The sequence below is a fragment of the Bos taurus genome, chromosome 5 (assembly GCF_002263795.3).
Source record: "Bos taurus isolate L1 Dominette 01449 registration number 42190680 breed Hereford chromosome 5, ARS-UCD2.0, whole genome shotgun sequence".
Taxonomy (NCBI): Eukaryota; Metazoa; Chordata; class Mammalia; order Artiodactyla; family Bovidae; genus Bos; species Bos taurus.
The window spans coordinates 75,657,482-75,676,811 of NC_037332.1; the positions used below are offsets into that span (position 1 = coordinate 75,657,482).

At 54.9% G+C, this 19,330-nt stretch overlaps 1 protein-coding gene and 1 non-coding gene across 3 annotated transcripts in view; both read right to left on the reverse strand.

The window, feature by feature from the left end:
• RAC2 (Rac family small GTPase 2) overlaps positions 1–15,904 on the reverse strand; it is a 16,930-nt gene extending 1,026 nt beyond the window's left edge. The window contains exons 1-7 of one of the 2 annotated variants that reach the window (XM_024991399.2): positions 15,658–15,904; positions 13,464–13,535; positions 5,006–5,123; positions 4,241–4,303; positions 3,756–3,915; positions 1,860–1,863; positions 359–491 (exon numbers count right to left, since the gene is read on the reverse strand). In XM_024991399.2, coding sequence (XP_024847167.1) covers positions 431–491; positions 1,860–1,863; positions 3,756–3,915; positions 4,241–4,303; positions 5,006–5,123; positions 13,464–13,535; positions 15,658–15,692 — 513 coding nt within the window. In that variant the 5' untranslated portion in view covers positions 15,693–15,904 and the 3' untranslated portion in view covers positions 359–430. 2 annotated transcript variants of the gene reach the window in all.
• MIR1835 (microRNA mir-1835) lies at positions 15,329–15,391 on the reverse strand. The gene has a single exon (NR_031012.1). It is a non-coding gene; the product is annotated as a microRNA mir-1835 (primary transcript).
• Positions 15,905–19,330: the final 3,426 nt, after the last annotated feature.

Here is a 19,330-nt window from a genome sequence, read left to right on the forward strand (position 1 = left end):
TCCTGAGGGACAGGAAGCTGAAGTATCTCTTCACCCTGGTCCTCTCCGCCCTCCTGCAGGGACTGCACATTGGGAGCTCAGTGACACCACGCTTGGTTCCTGTTACCTGGCATTTTTTCTGATACTTTGAACCCTTCTGGGAACTGGGCTCACAGAGCAGGCCCAGTTCAGTCAAATGAGCAAACTGAGGCCCCTTTAATGGTCGCTCTTCTGTCCTGGCCTAAATACCACTCCTGGTGAAACCTAGGGCTACCAAGCAGTGGCTGAATGCCTCCCTCCCAGCCACGGCCTGCTGTGTGTGGGGAGTGGGGGAAGCGGGGGAGGGAGTGTCATGAAGCCATGTGGGCGGGACTCTTACCCCTAGAGGATGCTGCAGGGGCGCTTCTGTGGCCGTGTGGGCTGCGGGCACAGAACGGCCCGGATCGCCTCATCAAAGACGGTTTTCAGGCCTCGCTGGGTGAGGGCCGAGCACTCCAGGTATTTCACTGAGTCTGGGTCAGGGCAGCAAGAGAACAGAGGCCTAGGTCAGGGCTGGGCAAAACCCCTCCCAAGTCATAAAACCACACCAGGCTGTGGGGGCCCCCTGGGCTGTGTCCCTCACACATTCACCTCTCTGTGCCTCAGTTTCCTCATATCTGAAAGGAGGAGCTTTATTCAGGGGGAAAGGTTAAGACCCACGACAGCAGGTTTGTGTCTTTCTCGAACACATAAGCCCGTAATTTGCGGAAGGTGGCAGGAATTTTGATACCTTCCTGGGAAGAAAGGAGCTCAAGCTGCAGTGACCAAATCTCTCAGCACTTCACTTTCTTTCAGAAGATTGCCACATACCTGCCTCCACTTTCCCGTAGAAGGCCTGAAGAACCCATGACCTGCTCACCAGGACCTTCCAAATATCATCGAACTGGTCCTTCAGATCACTTCATTTTACAGGTGAGAAAGCTGAGGCTCAGAAAAGTCGCCAGTCCAAAGTCACACACTAGACATTTCCCATCTCCCAGGGGCTGCTGAGAATTCTCAACAAGAGGAATGAGAAATGGGGAGCCTTGTTCACCTGTGAGGGGACTGTCCTTCTCCCATGTGACCACTCACGGCTGGAGCCCAGGGCACAGTGAAGAAGACAGGCTGAGCCCCACTCCCGGGGCAGTGTTCCCTGACCTTCTGGAAGGAGCCTGTGTGAGTTTTTGTGTCCACAACAACCCAAGCTGTCTCCCTGAAGTGAGCAGTTGAGAAGTTCTCCCTGAGAGAAGCCTGGGGGCCGATTTTAGGAACCAGAGGAGGTTGGGGGGTGGGGGGAGCAGGGAAATTTGCCTCCTCCCTAGAGCCCACTCCTCTGTGAGGAAGGAAGCAGACTGACACTGATCGGCACCTGCTCCCTGCTAGGTGCTGAGCTGGGTGCTTCCGACAACCCTGTGAAGAAATTCTGTGAATCCCCACTTCCTGGGTGAGGAAACAGGCCCAGAGAGGGGATGCCCCAGGCCCAGAGACACACAGCTTGGAAAGGGGAGCCAGGATCTCAGGAGGGGCAACCCGGGATGAGGGAAAGAAAGGATGGGGCAGGAACAAGGAAACTGAAGCTCAGAGAGGATGTCATTTGTCTAAGTCACACTCTGGACTCTCCCATCGCCTTTGCTCATGGGAGCACTGTCCCAGCAGGGAGCGTGGGCAGTGGTCCCAGGGCAAGGCTGGCAGGGACCAAACACCATGACTTAGGTCTGGGAGTCTCACATAACCCTCTGTGCCCAGAAGAGTCTCCCTGGGCAGTGGGCCATTGTCCCCTTGCAAGGAACTGAGAGGGACTGTGGCCAATGTCCACTTCTTCCTTTCACACCTACCAATGTGTCCTCCCTGGCACCTGCCACCCTCCTACTTCTTGGCTAGGAGTATCCAGAGAAAGAATCCTGACTGGGGGCCTGGCCTTGCTATGCACCCCAGGCTCCCACCTGTGGGGCAGCAGACCACCTTGATCATGACTGAGGGAGCCACGCAGCCCGGGTTCCAGTCTTAGCTCTGTCACATCCCAGTTAGGTGACCTTGAGCTCTTGACTTCTACCTGAGCCTCAGTTTCATCCTCAGTAAAGTGGGGTGATGAGAGTTCCTCCTTCATAGTTGCTATGATGATGAAGCAGGAGAATGCACAGGCCCAGCACCCAGGAAGTGCTCAATCCATGTCAGCCGGAATTGGCAGCTGCACCACAAGTCAGCCCACTGGGCTGGCTGGTGGACAGAGGCCACCACTGTCTCATCAGCCCTGAAGGCCCCCCAGTCCTCCCCCTTGGCCTGGGCCGGTCTGAGGCAAGTTCAAAGTCATTAGTCACTGCCCCTGCCCCACTTTCATCTGGGATCAGCTCCAAGAAAAATTGGCTAGAGGCCATGGCAGGACCCCCAACTCATCTCCTTCTGGCAGAGAAAGGACCTTTAGGGAGTGTGCAGGCTGGCTTGTACAGATGGAAAAACTGAGGTCCAGAGAAGGGAAGCCCCTGGCCCAAGGTCATACAGACAGTGCCAGAGCTAGTACCAGAATCCAGGCTTCCAGGCCCCATCTTATCCCAAAGCCTCTGCTTTAAAATGGAAAGGGTCTCAGGCTCAGAGGCACTGTCTTGGGTGGAAGGAGTCCGGGAGGCAGACTGATCAGAAAGAAGAGAAGGCAGGGTCAATCCCCAGTATCTGTGAGGAAAGACCAGAGAGCCTGGGAGTCAGAGCCCCCAGGATGGGACGTAGGACCCAGTGTTTAAGCGGCAACAGAGGCCCCCTGGGAAAGACGGCCATGTCACTGGGCAAGTCATGAGAAAGGGGAGGTGGAGGCTGCGGTTTCTCTTCCTGTGGAGAGATGTGAGTCCCCAGGGCCCTCCCAGTTCCGGCGGAAGGAAGAGGGTTAGGGTTGAGGGAGGGAGGGGCTGGAGGAGGCCCCACCAGTTCAGGGGCCAAACCCTGGGTCTGAGGGACCCTGTGGTGACACAGAGAGCCCTGGGCAGCTGGACTGCAACTCACAGCGGCCAAACCCTGTTGGCGGTCCCAGGCTCTTGGGCAAGTGCCCTGTCTCCAGGTGGCAGGCGGGTCAGGGCCTGAAAGACAGCAGACCTGGACACCATGGAAGAGGCCAGACACACCAGTCATAGCTGGTGCAGACAGCCCTGGGCCACCACGAGGAGGCCCCCACGCCAGTGCCTTGTGGTTCTGTGTTCAAATCCTGCTTCTGCCACCTACCAGCTGTGTGACCCTGAGAAGTCACTTCACTTCTCTGGCCCAGTGACTGGGAAGCAAAGAGGAGTTGGGCTGAGAAGCCAGGAGGGTGGGGAATGAGGGGTGAGGAGGAGGCAGAAGGGAAGGCATCACCCTTCAAAGCCAAGCTGAAACAACCCCTCCAGGAAGCCTTCCCGGAAAACCCAAGCTTGAGTTGACTGCTCCTCTGAGAAACCGCAGCACACCCGACTCCAACCCTGCTCTGTCTGTCATGTCAGTATCTGCTTACGGATTGCACTAGTACCAACAGTGATCCACACAGAGTGCTTCCCATGCACGGTGCTTCTCTAGGGGCTTCGCGGGTGTGAATTCACTGAATTCTCCCAACCACTGAGAACCACTTCTATTGCCATATTTCACTGATAAGGAAACACAGGTATAAGTGACTCGTCCCGGGCCACACAGCTAGTAGCTGGCACAGCCAGGGTTGGAATGCACTGTCTGGCCCTGGAGGCTATGTGTGCAATCACTACAAGGCTGTGTCGGAGTTCCCCTCTCTGAGCCAAGCCCCCTACCAATCTCCTTGGCCAGTGCCAGGCCCTGCGGGTAGGTGATAGGCGCCAGCTTCTTCTCCTTCAGCTTCTCAATGGTGTCCTTGTCGTCCCTCAGGTCCAGCTTGGTGCCTACCAGGATGATCGGTGTGCTCGGACAGTGATGCCGCACCTCGGGGAACCACTGGACCAGTGGGCAGGTGCAGGGGGTCATGTAAGGAGTGGAGGGAGACGAGGGGCACAAAGTTGGGAGAAGAGAAGAAGGGGGCATGAGGGTGTGTGGAAAGGAGAGGACAAGGTCAGAGAGTAAAGTTAACTATCCCAAATGTCTCTGAGACCCGAGTTCCCCCCCCATCCCCGCCCACCATCCGTGGTTGATACCGAGAACCATCTCTGCCCACATCCTCTGCTGCCCAGAGGCAGGCCAAAGTCTCCAGTCCCTCCCTGCCATGCTCCCCTCTTCAGGGTCACCTGCCCTAACCCCTAAGGTCCCGCTCCGTCCCACTCACCTTGGCCCGGACATTCTCATAGGAGGCTGGGCTGACAAGGGAGAAGCAGATGAGGAAGACGTCCTGGGGAATAAAGCAAGGGTTACTGGTGAGAGGAGGCCTGCAGGTGTCCAACCTGGGCCCTCCACACCTGGGCAACCACTGAAGGCTGGAGCAGCCCAGGCGATGCTAGGCTCTTAGGATCTGGCAGAGTACTGTTTCCCTTCTCTATAGCAGGCTGCTGCTTGTTTATCCAACACTTCCTAAAGGCCAGGGTCTGTTCTAAGAGGATAATCCTCACATTACGCTGTAGCGATGCCGCTGCTACCCCATTCTACAGACAGGGAAAGTGAGGTTTACAAGGAGGTTAAAGGGTGTGCCATCTGGAATTCCAGAGTCCGTGCTCTCACTACCCCTCTGTCGGTTTACCGGTCCCAGCCCTTTCTCTGCCACCCTGAAGGGAGAGCCGAGAAGCCACAGAGCCACCTGCCACTGTGCCCCCATCTCCCCTCCCCCCGCCACACCCCCCTGGGGCTGGTCATCCCGAGATTCCTTTGGATCCCTGTCCGGGGTCTGCCTGCCCCACCCACTGGGCACCAGGTGGAGCCAGAGCCCACGGGAAGACGGGAAGGCACAGTGATGACAGACAGAGCCGGATGGAGGGGGGGTACTCCTTGAGCTGCGCCTCAAGGGGAGGGTTAGGGTTCACCAGGCCGAGCTGGCACTCCAGGCGGAGGAAACAGGGACGTGAAGGCCAGGACCACGAGGAGGGGTGGGGTGGTGTACCGTCTGCGGGTAGGAGAGTGGCCGGAGGCGATCATAGTCCTCCTGCCCGGCCGTGTCCCACAGCCCCAGGTTCACGGGCTTGCTGTCCACCATCACATTGGCTGAATAGTTGTCAAACCTGTGGAAACAAGACAGTGGGTCCATCTCCAGCCCCAGAGTCTGTGGACTTGCTGTCCCTGGTTCCGTGACGGAGGCCAAGACCCAGAGAGGGGCTACAATGGGACCCAAGTCACACTGCACTCTGCAGTTGGGGTTAATTTTTAATTTTTTAATGCCAATCCATTATATTATAAAAAAATGTTAAATGCAGGAGAGCATAAAGAAGAAAACATTGTCTCTACTCTTTTTCTGCCCTGTCTATACTTCCTGGGTCGGGAAGATCCCCTGGAGAAGGGATAGACTGCCCACTCCAGTATTCTTAGGCTTTCCTCATGGCTCAGCTGGTAAAGAATCTGCCTGCAATGCAGAAGACCTGGGTTCCTTCCCCGGATTGGAAAGATCCCCTAGAGGAGGGCATGGCAACCCACTCTGATATTCTTGCCTGGAGAATCCCATGGACAGAAGAGCCTGGCGGGCTACAGTCCATGGGGTCACAAAGAGTTGGACATGACTGAGCGACTCAGCACACATCACACATCCCTTGAAGAGATGATTTTTCAAGACTGTATAACATTCTCTTGAAGGCACAATCAGAATAAACTTTACCCACCTCTGAGGCTGAACACTGCAGCTAGTCAACCAATTTTTTTTAAGTTATTTTTTTATGTGGACCATTTTTTAAGTCTTTATTGAATTTGGTAACAGTATTACTTCTGTCTTATACTGTGGTTTTTTTTGGCCTAGAGGTTTATGGGATTTTAGTTCCCCAACCAGTGATTGAACCCGCACCCCCTGCATTGGAAAGCAAAGTCGTTATCACTGGACCCCCAGGGAAGTCCTGCGGGTACTCATTATTTGTTGAACGAATGCTCATTCCCATCTTAGTTTGGGTCCCCCCAGAAGCAAACCCTGAGATGAAATTTACTTGGGAAGTGATCCCAGGACCCAAGGGAGGGGCAGAAGCTATTGAGGTGTTACTGGGGGGCGGGTGGAACTGGGACTCCATCTTGCCGGGGCCTCTGAGCACAGGGCATCCCCCTGAAGAGGCAGCAAGCTAGGGTATTTACTGCCTTCTCCATCTCCCACTGGCAGAGGGCTATCCTGGGGTATTAATTCACTGGCCTTCCAGCCTACCCCAAAAGCTGCCAGTCACCGGAGACTTCAGGAAATGCCATTGGCACACACTGGAAAGGCACATGCTGAAGGATGTGCACATGCTAAACTCTCCCTGCTGACACCAGACAGGCCTCGGACAATCACACGAGATTCCAGATTTTTTTAAAGGTTCTGCTGCTGCTGCTGCTAAGTCGCTTCAGTCGTGTCTGACTCTGTGTGACCCCAGAGACAGCAGCCCACCAGGCTCCCCCGTACCTGGGATTCTTCAGGCAAGAACACTGGAGTGGGTTGCCATTTCCTTCTCCAATGGATGAAAGTGAAAAGTGAAAGTGAAGTCGCTCAGTCATGTCTGACTCTTAGCGACCCCATGGACTGCAGCCTACCAGGCTCCTCCATCCATGGGATTTTCCAGGCAAGAGTACTGGAGTGGGTTGCCATTTAAAGGTTCAGTTCAATAGTATTTCGCGCTACACACATTCCTGAGAGGCATTCCTGGTCCCTAACGCTATGCAAAAAGAAACTGGGATCAGAGAAGTAGAGTGACTGACCCTAGGCCACACAGCCAGTGAGCAAGTGACCCAACCAGGTGTGACGCCAGTTCTGATTCCATGCCCAGTGTTCACTACCCCGTGCCACAGCTGCTTCCGCAGCTTCCCTGTGGGCGAGAGACCACCACCTTCTCTCTCTGCACTGAGGTCACCCACACAGGTCCTGCTTCCTGTCCCCTGCCCTGGCTCACTGAGGCCTCAGGCTCCTCCAGCTTGTCCCCCTACTCCTCCCTTCACACATCAGCTAAGCTGTTTCTGTTTCTGGCAAGATTCAGGCTTCCTGCCTCCTTGAGTCTGTTCACGCTGTGCCCCCCTGACTGGAATGCCCTCCCACCCTCTCCTTGTCGAAGGTGTTTCCTCCCTCCCAGGTTGCGCGGTCCGCCGCGCTCTCCAGCCTGTGCCCCTGTCTGCCCGTGCCTCTCTTGGGAACGCTCTTCTGTGCTCTCATCACCCCGTCTCCCATTCATGCTTCTAAGCCCTGCCCAGGCACTTCCTCCTCTGTGGGGAAACGTCCCGGCTACCTCTTTCCTTGGCCCCCACCTGGAAAGAGTTTGTCATCCCCTCCCTCAGGCAACTGCATTGCCTAGACTATGAGCTGGCATTACTTCGTCTCTCCTGCCATGTAGCTGTCCATGGGGGCAGGGCCCATGTCTCTTTATCTCTGAAGTCTCAGGACTGGCACCTGGTGAGTGTAGGTAGAACAGAGTTAAACTGAACCAGAGCACTTGAGACGCCACCTCCTCCATGAAGTCCTCCCAGAACACTGCTCAGAGACAGGCTGAAGAAGCCCTAGTGCTTCAGAGCAACTCAAAGACACCTGTCTTGTGACAGGCCCTCCACCAAAACAGTGGGCCACTTGATGCGTTTAATACCCCGTGCTTGTCCAGCCTTCAGTTCCTCAGATGGCCCTGCTCCCTCCTGCCTGGAAAGTTCCTGCAAATGCCCTTCCCCTGGCTTCCTGCTCTTCTTTCCTGGTGCCAGGCTGACTCTTACTCATCCTTTTTCCAGCCCCATCGCAAGGTCACCTCCTCTAGGAAGCCTTCCCTGAGCCCCAGCCAGGTCGGGGCCCCCACCGCACCCCCACTCAGTAATCTGTGGTGAACTCAGCACCCAAAGGCATCAGGCTTGGCTTTCTCCTCATTGCACTGAGGCCTGCATTGCGTTTGGCACGTATCGGCTCAGTGGTAAAGAATCCTCCTGCCAATGCAGGAGACCGAGGTTCAGTCACTGGTTTGGGAAGATCTCCTGGAGAAGGAAATGGCAACGCATTCCAGTATTCTTGCCTGGGAAATCCCCCGGACAGAGGAGCCTGGCGGGCTACAGTCCATGGGGTCTCAAAAGAGTCAGACACGACTGAGCGGCTAAATGACAACAACAGCAACAGTTGCCCCGTGTCTGCTCTGGGTACCACCCATACTGCTGTGGAATTTCAGGCCAAAGGCACTATTCAGGGAGACACCGCAGGGCGTGATGGGAAAAGAAGTCCCTGTGTTTTCTTTGGCTTCAACCAGAAACACTCCTTTGGGGTGAGCTTAGGATATAGGGACATTATCTCCTTTAATGTCTAGTCTGAAATTCTGATACCAAAAAGTCCCCCAAGATTCCTTGAGCCAAGGATATCTATCTTCTCTGAACCAGCTCTAGGATCTCAGGGGCCATGGTGATGGGGAAAGAGCTGATTTGTAGGACCTGTCACAGGACTAAGCACTTGCTCTGGGGCCAGGCAGAGGGCTAGGGACCTTCATACCTTAGGTTTTGAAGTCCCATGTGACCCAAGACAATAAAACCTCAAATTATTCCCTTTAGACAGTTGAGGAAATCAAGGCCCCAAGAAGTCAAATAACTTTTCCAAAGCCAGCCAGCTCAGGAGCACAGGAGCTGGGATTTTATCTGGTCTCCTTCTGAGCACTCATTTGTGAGCGAGAGAGAGTAGAGTAATGCTCCATAGAAGGGTGGATTTGCCTGGGGACACCCCCCCACCAGAGTGGGAAGAAAGCAGAAAGTTCCTTGTGAAGCCTTGTCCTGGCTGTGTGACCCTGGGTGAGTAATCCAGCTTCTCTGAGCCTTACTTTCTTCACTGTGAAAAAAGAAAAGCCCCATCTCTTAGGGCCACTAAGAGGATCCAGGCAGAGAGGACCTTCAAGCCATCCCATGGGGAGATGCTGAGAAGCTGAGCAACCTCATCTTGAAACAGCCCCCTCACTGGCCCCTCCCCAGAGCCTGAGGAATTCCTGCAGAGACAATGATCCACAACCCCCGAGTCCCCTACTCCAGAGACCCACAGGCAGCCAGGACCAACGGAATGTATACCACCACCATGGCCAACCCTCACTCTTATCTTCCAGATGAGGAAACTGAGGCTCACAGATAGGAAGGGACTTGCCCAAGATCTCACAGGCAGTTGGTGACAGAGTCGGGACTAGATCCTGTTACCCAGTTCAGAAAAGCCTGTGGTATAAGCATCACTGTGAGTTTATGGCTGGAGGCTCAGTGAAGTTTGAGCTCAGGTGCAGGGGCTCCCTAGCAGCTCAGATGGTGAAGAATCCACCTGCAATGTGGGAGATGTGGCTTCCATCCCTGGGTTGGGAAGATCCCTTGGAGAAGGGAAAGGCTACCCATTCCAGGATTCTTGGGCTTCCCCGGTGGCTCAGATGGTAAAGAATCTGCCTGCAGTGCAGGAGACATGGGTTCGATCCCTGGGTCAGAAAGATCCCCTGGAGGAGGTCATGGCAACCCACTGCAGCATTTTTGCCTGGCAAATTCCATGGACAGAGGAGCTTGGTGGACTATAGTCCATGGAGTCGCAAAGAGTCTGACACGACTGAGAGACTAAGCACAGCACAGCACGTGGGGCTGACCCGGACCTGTGCAGAGGGCAGGGAATCCATGTTTGCTGAGCACCCGGGGGTCCCAAATGCTGCTCCGGGTCCTTTATACTTAGATCATTCAGTGGACCCAGGAAGTGGATTCTACATTGTGTCTGGGATTCAGAGCCCTAGGGTAACCTGCCCACAGTCACACAGCTGGTATGCCTTTACCCAGAGTCTGTGTGGCCCCTTTCTGCACCCCTAGGCTACACACTCGGCTCTGTAGCCCTCCACCATGGAGAGGAGGAAGGGCATGGGACAGATGAAATGGCCCTCGGCCCTGCGTATCACTTGACCACCACCCAAGCCTCCAGGGGAAGGAAGGTGGACTCACAGAACACAAAGAACACAAGGCATGCATGGCTGCTGATTTGGGGACCAGGGAGCATTGATATGTCAGGCGAGGCATGGACCCCTGTGAGGATTCGCCGCCCGGTCCTTGGGACAATAGGGAGCCACCAAAGGCCTTTACCAGGTGGGGGTGACATGCTCAGCTTTGCATTTGGAAAAGGTTCTCTTGGCCACTGGTTGGGAACATCTTGGAGAAGGGTCAGAGGGGAAGCTGGGAGACAGAGCCGCCAGTGAGAGAGGCGGGTGGTTGGAGGAGATGCGGAGGCATGGGTGTCCCAGATGGGATGGGAGGGGACAGAGGCTGTGTAGGAACAGTGAGGAAGCTTGAGCCAGCTGGACACAGGGAGGGATTAACACACCTGGTGGCAGGAGTATGGGGCAAGGGGGAGTTGTGAGGCCAGGTGGGAAAACTTGGCAGGACCCCAGGAATCTCCACTAGGGAGGCTGGGTGTCATCATGTCTGTGGGAATCCAGGCTGGACTGCCAGTTTACAAAGGAAAGTGAAAACCAAATACTGGCCCATCTGACCCAAATTAACTCCTTGTGTTCTTCCCAGAGAGAAGCCCTGCAGAGCCGAGCTCCCTGCTGGTGGCTGAGTTCTAGCACCTTCTCAGGGCAGACTGGAGCACACCCTCTCTGCCAGACAGGGTGGTCCAGTCACTACAGAGTGCCAGTGAGGTGCTCGACTCTGTTCTAGCCGCCAGTCTAGTGAACTAGACGGACCAGGGCCCTGTCCTCACAGAGCTGCCATCCCAGCAGGAGAAGTCAGATCAGGATGGGCAACGGAGACTATCCAGCAGGGTGTGGAGGGATGGAGGAGGCCTGGGTGGAGGAAGGGATTGTTTAGACCGGGGTCAGGCATGGGCTACTTCAGCAGGGAACTGAGTGATGGGAAGTGGTGCGTGCAGAGGCCTGGAGGAGGCTGGCATGTCTGGTCCCCAAGGACCAAAATGGAGTGGGTAGGAAATGGGTTTTGAGAGGGAAATTTCAGCAAGGTATTCCTCTATCTAATTTTTACATTTGAAAGCTCACCTGGGCTTCCCTTTGAGAATGTTCATAAGGAGAGGGTAAGGGGGAGATCCCCTAGGTCATGAACATCCCATAGCAGGGTCTTTCTGCCTTGTCTTTGTATCTCCAATGCCCAGCACCTGACCATCCACAGAGCAGGCTTCAGTCTCCCAATCTGTGAGACATGGCTTTGACTTCGAGCTCTTATCCCCCAACCCTAGGCAGTAAGTTGAACTCGTTCTCTCTCTTATCTGATCTGGTTCTTGTGGCACAGGCCTCTGGCCCCAGCAAACCCTGCCACCCTGAGCCCCAGAGCCCTCCTGACCTTTATCTCTCTGCTGGAGATCTCAGGCTGCCTGTTTCCCCAAACTCTACTCTCTCCAATTATCCCCACCCTCCAGTGTCAAGGGCTCAGGGTGGCTTATTTTCCCCTGTCACAGGAGTGCAGACTTTGAAGCAGGAGCCCCTCCAGGGGCTTGTCCAGAGCCAAGTGACTCCGTATGGAAGACAAAAAGGGTGGGGTGCAGGTCTGGCAGCATACCAGGCAGGGCCAACACAAAATGAAAATGTAGGGCCTCTTGTTCAAACATTAAGAATTTGGGGATGGGGCCTCCGAGCATTAAACGAAGTGCAGGAGCCTCCTGTGTGGGACTCTGTGAGCCTGCCTGGATGGCCCACCTGGGAGCAGGCCCTGATCTCTGACCCAGCTCCTCAGACTCCCTTCCTTGGCCTCTGCTGGTCCCCCCACCTCAGAGAACTCACCTCCCATCTCCCTGCACAGGGAAGGTGCCTGGGCAAGGAACTTGGCACCTCCCAGCCCCGGTCCACTTCTTAAAGAAAGAGAAACTGAGGCTCAGAAAGGGGAAGCATTTGGTCTAAGGTCTTTGAGCAAGTGGGCCCTTCAGCCCATCTGTGACAGACAGAGGCAGGAGAGTAGGTGGTGCCAGTGACAGTCCTGGTGACAACAACCTTCTACAGGAGCTGGTTGGCCTAATGTTACACCTGCCTCCCTGCCAGGTCTAGAGCCCACCATCCCTCAGCACCAGGAGGCGCTGATATACGTTTGGTATTAGATGGTGAGTGGGCAGATACAGGCTGATGCTAAGAGGGGCACTGGTGCCCCCATGGGGAGTTGGGAACAGAACCAGGCCAGAAATTGCTTTCCCAGGTTTCCTACCCAGGTTTCTCTGCCCTCTCCTAGCTGCCATCCTCCTGCCTGGGCTGGGGTCCCTGAGGCAATTGGAGCCTGGCCCCTTGTGCCAGGGAGAAATAGAGAGATCCTAGGCCACCTGGTGACCCTGGAGGGCAGGTCCCTTAGCTTCTGTGAGCCTCAACTCCCCCCACAGACACTGTGGGACTAAAATAATCCCAACTCCTCCCATGAGCATCAAATGAGGTCACACATGTGTGACATTTCCAGGGAGTGGCACCCAGTAGGCCCTTGAGAGATGGTAGCTGTGATCCATCCTCCTAGGGCCTCTCCATAAAGTTCAATTCAGGTCAACTCAAGATATATACATTGTTTCTAAGACAATGTGTAGATTATACTGCATGTAAAACCCTAGGACCCTTAAAGAACTGGAAATGGCTCCCTGCCCTCTGTAGACTCTTGGTCATGGAAAAGATCAGATAAAGTCTGTCTAGGGAGTGAGAAACCTCTTCAGGCTATGTCAGAAAGGCTTTCTGGAGGAGAGATGCTGGAGCTGGCCTGGAGGTCTTAGATGCATGGGCATAGGAAGGAAAAGCACTTGAGGCAGAAGGAACAGCTGGAGCAAAGGTCCTGAAGTAGAAGTGTCCAGGGTGTGTTTGGTGACCAGGCAGCCAGAAACAGAACAAGAAGTGAAGAACTGGGTGGTGGAGCCAGAAGGGAAGGTTGGAGAAGGCCACACAGAGCCTTGGGTGCTGTGCTGCAGAGCTGGGGGGCTGTTGTGAGGGAGTGGGGCCGCCGAGCATCAAGGAGAGAGGGGCTGGTGCTTCTGTTCACCCCACATACTCCTCCATACCTGCAAATCAGGTGACAGCCCTGCTCCACATCCAACACAAGCGTGGGTCCTGATTGGTCTCGGGTGGCACTGTCCTCTCCCCCTGCACAAGCATGTGCCCTGACATCTCCAGTCTCCCAGTGTTAAGGCTCTCCTCCTGCACCCACTCCCCTCCTCTGTCCCAGTCCCCTTCCACCCAACTTTGCTCAGGCCAGCTCTCCATGTCTCCCTGCTTGAAGGCCCCGCTCCCTGGCTTGCCTCCTGCACCTGTCTCCCCTCTGGGAGCCCAGGGCGCTCATCCTGGCACAGGTGGCTACCTCCCCCTCTGGATCAGCAGGCAGCTCTGCTGGCCCAAGACTGGCTGGAGCCTGACCCCGAGGTGCCCACACAGGCCCGGCACACAGGAAGTGCCTGAAAGGGGGGTGGGCCTGGTGGTCCATGCGTGTCTCCCCAGCCACCGAGCGTCCCACCCACATGTAGAACTCACACGGTGGGGATGTACTCTCCAGGGAAGGCGTTGGTGGTGTAGCTGATGAGCAGGCAGGTCTTGCCCACGGCTCTGAAAGACAGGAAGTTCAAGAGGACAGCAGTCAGGGGCCCTGCCGGAGACCCGGGAGGTTTTCTGAGGATCCGCGCGGTCCCCTAGCCCAGCCCTCAGGAGATACCCAAGCCCCACCTCCACGGGCCTCAGTGTCCCCATCTGAGAATTTCCGTATCAGCGTTATCACACCTGAGATGTTTGTTAAAGGACAGACTTTGGGGTCCTACCCGAGATTCTGAATCATGAGTGTGGCGTGGATCTAGCAATTTGTAACAGTCTTTCCCAGGTGACTCTGATGTGAAACAGAGGATTAAAAGCAGGGGGTCCCCAGGAGGTTCCCGAAGCCTGACCAGGGCTCTGCCATTACTGCCTTGGGATCTAGATCCTTCATCACCCACCCAGCAGGGGTGCGCTCTCAGGCAAGCCACATAACCTCCCCATGCCTCAACTTCCCCGTCCAGAAAACAGGGATGAGATGAGTCCATCATCACAGGAAGGACAGAGAGGTAAATTAGATGAAGCCGGTAAAAGTCTGAAGCACAGTCCTGGCACAGCATAGCAGTCGCCAAATGTGGGGGACTGCTTGAACCCTCTCCTTCCCCTCTCACCTCACCAGAGGGTGTGGCAGTTAAGAACATGGAGTTCAGGAATCAGAGAGACCAGGGCTCAAATCCCATGAGGTCTTAAGCAAATGACTTAACTTCTTTGAGCTACAGTTTTCCCACCTGTAAGACAGGCCTAATATGAGGGTTGTTGGGAGGATAAAACAGAGGAGCGTGAGGAAGCCCAGGGCCTGCACACAGTAAGCACTAAGTTAGTGGTGAGCGCCATGATTGGTGCTGTCTGCGCCCCGAATCTGCTGGGCTGGGACGGGGTGCGGGCCACAGGTAGCCCTGGGCCTTCCCCGCTCCACTTGGTTTCGTCACTTCCGGCTCTGAAGGGGGCCGCCCGCCCTCTTCTCTCCCCATCGCCTCCCACCCCCCGCCTGCCAGCAGCAAGGTACCTCTGAGTGACTGGAACGTTGCCCTCGGCTTCCGCCCTCCCCTCCTCATATCAGATACAAAGCAGAAGTGAGCAGGGCTGGACAGGCGGGCAGATAATGGGCAGGAGCCGTGTATCACAATCAGCTAAGGGCTGCCTGATAAACCAGCCCCCCACCACTACCCAGCCCTGAACAGGAAAGTCAAGTCTCTTAGGGCCTCAGGCTGCCCCTCTGTAGGATGGGAGGCCTGGACAAGAGGCCTGCGTTCTAGAACATACTGGAATACGTTGGGGCTGGACCTACAGAAAACTTCAGGAGGTACCTGTGTGTTGGACCCTGAGGCAGTGTTGCTGGCAGGCCCAAGAGATGGGATATCAAACCTATCATTTTACAGATGAGGAAACTGAGGCCTGTAAGGGCACATGACAAGCTGAGGTCACAGAGATCCGACCGCTAAGGAGAGCCTTCAGTTCAAGCCTGGGCCGACCCCCACAGTCACGCCCACCCCGCACTCCTCTGGCCCTAACCCTGCCTCTCACGCCCCTAACGCTGCCTCTCACGCCCCTCCCCCTCTGCTCCTCACCCACGTCCCCCACACCACCTCCCCAGCCAGGCAGGCTGAGACTTAGAAGGCGAACTTTACCGAGCACACATACGTGCAGGACAACCCCTCAAAATAGCTCAAGTGACCCGACATCAACCCTGAGGGCGTGGGCCTCTTCCCAGATGGCCAAGCTTTGGTTCAGAGAGGCACTGTGACTTGCACAAGGCCACACAGCAGAGCAAGTCAGGGACTAGAGCCCAGGTCAGCCTGGGGCCCCACCCCCCACCGGCAGCCACAGATTTAGAGACCCAAGGCCCATAGGAGACCAGCCCCAGCTCTCAGGGTGCAGGCGAGAGGCCCCAGGTACCCCTAAGCGCGGTCTTTTACTCTCCACCCAGGCAGTTTCCGGGGTGAGTGGGGCAGAGAGTGAAGCTGTGTGCAGCCCACCCCTGGGGTTCCCTCTGGGCCCTGGGAGAAAAAGGGAGCGGTTCCTCTGGCTGCCTCCTAGGGACTCCTCTGTCTGCAGGCAGGGGGCTTCCCCAGGGACTCCAGGGTGGGAGGGCCCCAGGGCTACCCCCAGAGGGAGCTGTGAGCAAGTCCAGCCAGATACCTACCCATCTCCCACCACCACACACTTGATGGCCTGCATGGTGTCCAAGGCCTGGGGACTGGTACTGGTGACAGCTCAGAGCCCCAGCGTTTCTGCAGGAGCGCGGGGTGTGGAGAGCTGGAGAGGCGTCCTGAGCAGGGAGCAGCAGCAGCGGGACAGGAGGCAGGAGGAAGCGGAAGGGGAACTTACCCAAGCCTCTGCCCTCACGGCCGTTTGCAGAAGGCGGAGCATGCGGTCTGGCAGAACAGCTAGAGGGCGGGGTGGCCCTCAGGTGCTGGGCTGGGCCCTGGCCACCCCCACGGGTATCCCTGCTCTGAGGCACCAGCAGGAGATCTGTGGACCCTCGGGGCTGGAAACGTTCTTCCACAGGCAGGGCCAGAGCTGTTCTCTAAGAACCTGAGGCTTCCAAGAGTGGAGTTCACCTCAGTTCTAAGCAATAAGCATTTAGTGAGCACCTACTGTGTGCCAGGTACAGGAGCTAGTACTGGTGAGTCCAGGATGTGAGCAGGAAGATACAGCTTCATCACAGGCGTCCATAAAACAAAGTAGGAAGTAATGGGGGCACAGAGGACTGGTAGGGAGGGGATCTCAGCGTCACACAGAGGGTGAGCTGGGACCTTCAAGGAGGCATTTGAGCAGGTACGTTAAAGCTGGTGTCAGAGAAAGGGCACTCCAGAGGGGACTGCCTAGGCAAGACAGGAAGACTTCCATGAGCAGGGGCCAGTGTGGAAGCCCCTGAGTGTACAAGGATGGGGGAAATATGATGAGGCAGGAAGAGAGGTGGGGAGTCAGCTGATGGAGAAGCGGAAACGGAAGAGAAGTGACCGGTAGTGCCACACCTGCCGGGCCCTGTGCTGGAGGGAGCCCTGGGGACAGGCGCCCTGGCTCAGGAGCTGTGGCCTGTTTAAACGATGCTGAAACTGAAGGTCTGAGGCTTCGGTTGATTTGCGAGGATTGCCCAACCTGAAGTCAAACCCAGGGCCAGGTGACTCCAAGCTCCTCTGTCACCCCAGCTGCTCTCTGGGGGACAAAACCTGAGTTCTGCAGCTGGGTAGGGCAGGGGAGTGAGCCCACTCCACCTCCAGGAGAGTCAGGATCCCAGTGGCACTGGTTTTTGCCAGGGAGCTCCAAGTTCACCTAGCTGTTACTCTCATTGCTAGTGCTCCCCACACCCAGCACCCTTCCAGCTCTAGGGACAAGGGGAGGGAGGCAATGGGCAGAGTCACTCACTGGTCACTCAGGACAAACCAGGAGACCGGGCAGAGAGTGTGGAATGCCGGGTGCTGGGTCAACGACCCCCCTCTCCCACCAACAAACACAAGGAGCTGAACCTTCCTGAACCTTCCACACAAGCTACAGGGTTGCCAAAAACGGCTTCCACAGAAAGGGAAACGTCTTCCCTGAGGACCTGCTCTAAAAAACTGGGCCAGCCAATGATTAAAACTCGCCAACCAACTTTGATGTCTTTTCTCTGTGCTTTGGATGGGCTGAGTAGAGACACTGCAAAGACTTAATGGCTCCTAGCCGGGGTCAGGAAGGTCAAGGGTCCCCCCACGACCCAGGCTGGGCACCTCACAGGCCACCTAAGGACTTTGTTCTGGCTACTCCCCCCAAATCCACATTCTTTTCCCAACCAGTGAGATCCCATAGGGTAATCTCTGTGTTAATCTAACGAAAACAATGTACTAAATGCAATCCTGGATTGGATCCTGAAACAACAGGGGAAAAAAAGATATTAATGGAAAAGGCAGTAACCTCCAAGACAAATTTGAAATTAAATAATAGTATTATACTAAGGTTAAGTTCTGTGGTTATATAAATGCTGTGAACATAAGGGAATACTGGTTGAAGGACACGGTGAATTCTCTCACTGTCCTTGCAATTTTTCAGTAAATCTAAGTTTATTCCAAAATAAAATGTTTATTTAAAAAGAAAAAAGAAGGATGCACCTCTTTGGGAAGACACAGCCAATGAAGATGGCCACGTGACTTGGAAGCGGATATATGTATTGTGTTTTATCCCCCGTCTGTCCCCTGGGGTGGAACTTCCTTGTGCAGTGAACAGTCTACTCAACTGTACATGGCCATCATGGCCCTAAATTTGTACCTGCCCTCCATGCTGAGAAAGCCAATCTTGAGGACAACACAAACAAAATCTTCCCTGACTTAGGGCCACCCGAATCCCTGCTTCATTTTGTGAGCATCCATTATATACCACTTGAATACCTAGCTCTGGGCTTGGCTGCAGTGGATACAAAACCAGGAAGATGAGAAGCTGCCCCTGAGGAACCTATAACCTGTAACGAGAGTGACTCAGAGGCCTGGGGACCACAGGACATCTTGGGATGGCCCCAATTTGCAGGTGGCCCTACAGCTGTGAGCACAGGGCAGGGATGGCAGGAGAATAAATGGGGAGTAGGGCAGCCTGGGTGACCACCACCGGGTGTCTGCAAAGCAAGAAGGGCAGTAGCAGTCTCTGCGGACCTCCAGTGAGGCGACCACTGTTCTAAACCCTGGCTGGTGGTGTCTCTATCATTCCCCCACTTTACAGATGAGAAAACTGAGGCCCAGAGTGGTTCATGAATTTGCCCAGGGTGACTCGATGCACTTGTAACCATTACACTGGAAGCAAACTCTCGTTTTACAGTTGGGGCATCTGAGGCTCCTGTGCATGAGATCAAGACCAAGATACAGCAGAACTGGCCTCTCCAGGCCTTTTCACGTTTTCTTTTTTGTTTTTAATTATCTGTATTGAGACATAGTTTACATACATTAAATGAATCCACGTAAAGTGTTCAATTCCATTCATTTTCACAGATACTGGGTTGGTTTAAAAGTTCATTCAAGTTTTTCCATAACATCTTACAGAGAACCCAAATGAACTTTTTGGCCAATCCAATACATACATGCATTAAATCTCTACCACAATCAAGACACCAAACATCAGAGAACTTTCCAATTCTTGTGGAAGGTTTCCTCTCACCCCTGCGCATCCATCCCCCCACCCCCGTACCCCCACAGAGAAGCTCTGATCTGCTTTCTGTCATTACAGATTACCATGCATTTTCTAGTGTTTCACATAAATGGAATCACAGTATTCAGCCTCTTGCAAGAGGTTTCTTTCCCTCGGCATGTTTTTGAGCCCCATCCGTGCTGTTGTATGCCCATGGTCCAGCCCCTGTTGTTAGTGAGCAGTTCCATCCAGGGATGTGTCACAGTTTGGTTATTCATTCAGTCCTCTCAACCACACTGAGCAAGCTCACTGACTCACAGAAGCACGGGGTCTCTGGGCACGCGCAGAGGGGTCATAGAGGCCATCTTTATCCAGCCCTGCTTCTGCACTTCTGGTATCCAAGGCTTGGCCCACGAAGCAGCTGCCCAGTCCAACCCACATACCTCCAATGATGGGGAACTCATTCCCTTAGGGGACAGTCTCTTCCATCCTTGGGCAGCCGGGCCTGTTAGAAAACCCTTCCTCATTTTCAGCCCTACCCACCTCCCTAGCTCGTGCTCACAGAGGTCCTGGTTCTTATCCAGGGGCTGCTCAGGTCAGCTTCCTCCCCCCACCACAGGCCTTAGCATTCTGGAAGCACCCAGCAGTGTACTGGTAAATGTTTAACCTCTAGCTGTTGTTCAGGTATCTTTGCTTGTGTGTAATATCGTGTGATATGATTGCAT